The 2,403-nt window shown below is 46.9% G+C and overlaps 1 protein-coding gene across 1 annotated transcript; it reads right to left on the bottom strand.

The window, feature by feature from the left end:
- Positions 1-1,368: 1,368 nt before the first annotated feature.
- On the bottom strand, positions 1,369-1,770 carry LOC133814420 (uncharacterized). The gene has a single exon (XM_062247382.1). It carries the CDS (start codon positions 1,768-1,770, stop codon positions 1,369-1,371), a length of 402 nt encoding a protein of 133 aa, XP_062103366.1.
- Positions 1,771-2,403: the final 633 nt, after the last annotated feature.

Below are 2,403 nucleotides of genomic sequence, written 5' to 3'. Positions count from 1 at the left end.
TTGAGACTTTCTATTTTCGGGATGGTGACACTAGGCCTACTCCTATTGGCTAGATACAAGTTTAGTTTCCTTGGTAGTCCCTTGCGAGGTGCAGTGCTACCCTAGACCCATGTCCCCCAAGTGATTGAAGACTGGTCTGTGGTCACTTGTTCAGATGCGGGTGCTCTTATCGCATCATTAAAATATGACAGAAACTAAGGAAAAGGACATAAGCAAAACAAATAGATTTCTTATTGTGTTTTATATACACGGTTTCCATTACATGTGCCAAGAGGCTACATGGGGGATAACATAAATAAACAATGTTTTTTGCATACGCTACTTGTAATACTGGCAGAGATGTTCAGCATTCCAGGCATGAGGAATCATCTCCCCATTAAGTTGGACTAATTTATATATTCCCAGACATACAATGCTTTTGACTTGGTATGGGCCCTCCCAGTTGGGTCCCAGCACTCCTGCACCTGGATCTCGGGTGGCTAAGAAGACTCTTCGTAACACCAGATCTCTGACCCCGAACTTTCTATCTTTCACTTTGGAGTTGAAATACCTTACCTCCTTTTGTTGGTAGGACACTAATTGTAGCTGAGAAGTTTCGCGTAGCTCCTCCACGAGGTCCAAGGATTCCCGAAGTAGGGCATGGTTCGTGGTCGGATCATACGTTTCCCGTCGGTGCGTGGAGATTGTTGTTTCAACTGGGAGCATAGCCTTGTACCCGTAGGCCATCGAGAAGGGAGAATGGCTGGTGGAGGTCCAGGTAGTGGAGTGGTCCATAATGCCCTAGGAAGCTCCTCGGGCCAAGTTCCTTTAGCTTGCTCCAGCCTTTTCTTTAGAGTGGACTTGAGTGTCTTGTTCATTGCTTCCACTTCACCATTGGCTTGCGGATGGGCTACGGAAGAGAAGCTCTTGATGACACCATGCCATTGACAGAAGTTTGTGAACACTTCACTGTCGAACTGCAATTCGTTGTCGGACACTATCTTCCTCAGAAGCCCATACCAGCAAACAATGTTTTTTTATGACAAAGTCCAAAGCCTTTTTGGAGGTAATGGTGGCGAGCGACTTAACCTCAAGCCACTTCGTGAAGTAGTCGACGACCACTCTGGCCCATTTCACCCCTCCTTTCCCTGTGAGCAGAGACTCGATAAGGTCGATGTCCCAAATGGAAAAAGGCCATGGGCTGGTCATTTGAGTAAGCTCATTCAGAAGTGCTCGGGTGATGTTGATGAAACACTGGCATTTGTCGCATTTCTTGACGTAATCCATCGCGTCTCCATTCATGGTGGGCCAAAAATATCCTTGCCTTTGTATCTTCTTGGAAAGGTTTTGCCCCCCGGCGTGATCACCACAGAAACCTTCATGTACTTCTCACAGTATTGAATTGGCTTCTGGTTTGGACACGCACCAAAGCAGGTGTAGAGAATAACCTCGTCTATAAATCTTATTATCCATAATTATGTACCTCGGCACTTGGTAAAACAACTTCCGGGCTGCATTCTTGTCCTGGGGTAACTCCCGGGAGATGAGGTATTTAATTATTGGTTCCATCCACCCATCTTGGGGTTGTACTGTTTCCACCTCGTCTGGAGCCACGATACTCAGAGAATCCAAGTAGTCAATGGGGACAACTTTGATTAATTCGGCGTCTTTGGTTGTAGCCAACTTTTCCAGGGCGTCCGCATTGGAATTTTTCTCTCTCAGCATTTGCCGAATAGTGAATTTTCGGAAGTTGTGTAGCATTTCTTGAGCCTTTGCCAAGTATGCTGCCATTTTTGTGCCCCGGGCCTAGAACTCTCTGAGAATTTGGTTCACCGTGAGTTGGGAATCGCTAAATATCTCGAGTCCTTCAGCCTCGAGTTCTAATGCCACACGAAGTCCAGCGATTAAAGCTTCATACTTTGCTTCGTTATTAAAGGCGCTAAATCTAAAGCGGAGAGCACTATGCACTCTATGCCGCTCGGGGAGTCCAAAATAAGTCCCACCCCTGCACCATTTTCGTTTGAAGATCCATCTACAAACAACTTCCACACTAGTCCGACCACCAGGGTGTACTCGACTCTCTCCTGATTCCTGGTACACTCGGTGATGAAATCGGCGAGTGCTTGTCCTTTTATGGCCATCCTCTGGAGGTAGGTAATGTCGAATTGAGTTAATTCCACTGACCATTTTAAGAGCCTCCCCGACGACTCAGGCTTCTGAAGGACATGTTTGAGCGGGTGGTTGGTTAGGACCTTAATTTGGTGTGCCTGGAAGTAAGGTCTTAGCTTTCGAGAGGCCACCATCAAGCAGAAGGTTAACTTCTCCATCAACGGATACCTAGACTCTGCTTCGAGGAGCCTCTTGCTAATGTAATAGACGGGGTGCTGAATGCGGCTTTCCTCCCTAACCAGTGCGACGCTAACG

Source organism: Humulus lupulus, chromosome 2 (genome assembly GCF_963169125.1).
Source record: "Humulus lupulus chromosome 2, drHumLupu1.1, whole genome shotgun sequence".
In the NCBI taxonomy this organism is placed as follows: domain Eukaryota; kingdom Viridiplantae; phylum Streptophyta; class Magnoliopsida; order Rosales; family Cannabaceae; genus Humulus; species Humulus lupulus.
The sequence above is the reverse complement of the archived record's forward strand: the minus strand, read 5'-3'. Positions and strand labels throughout refer to the sequence as shown.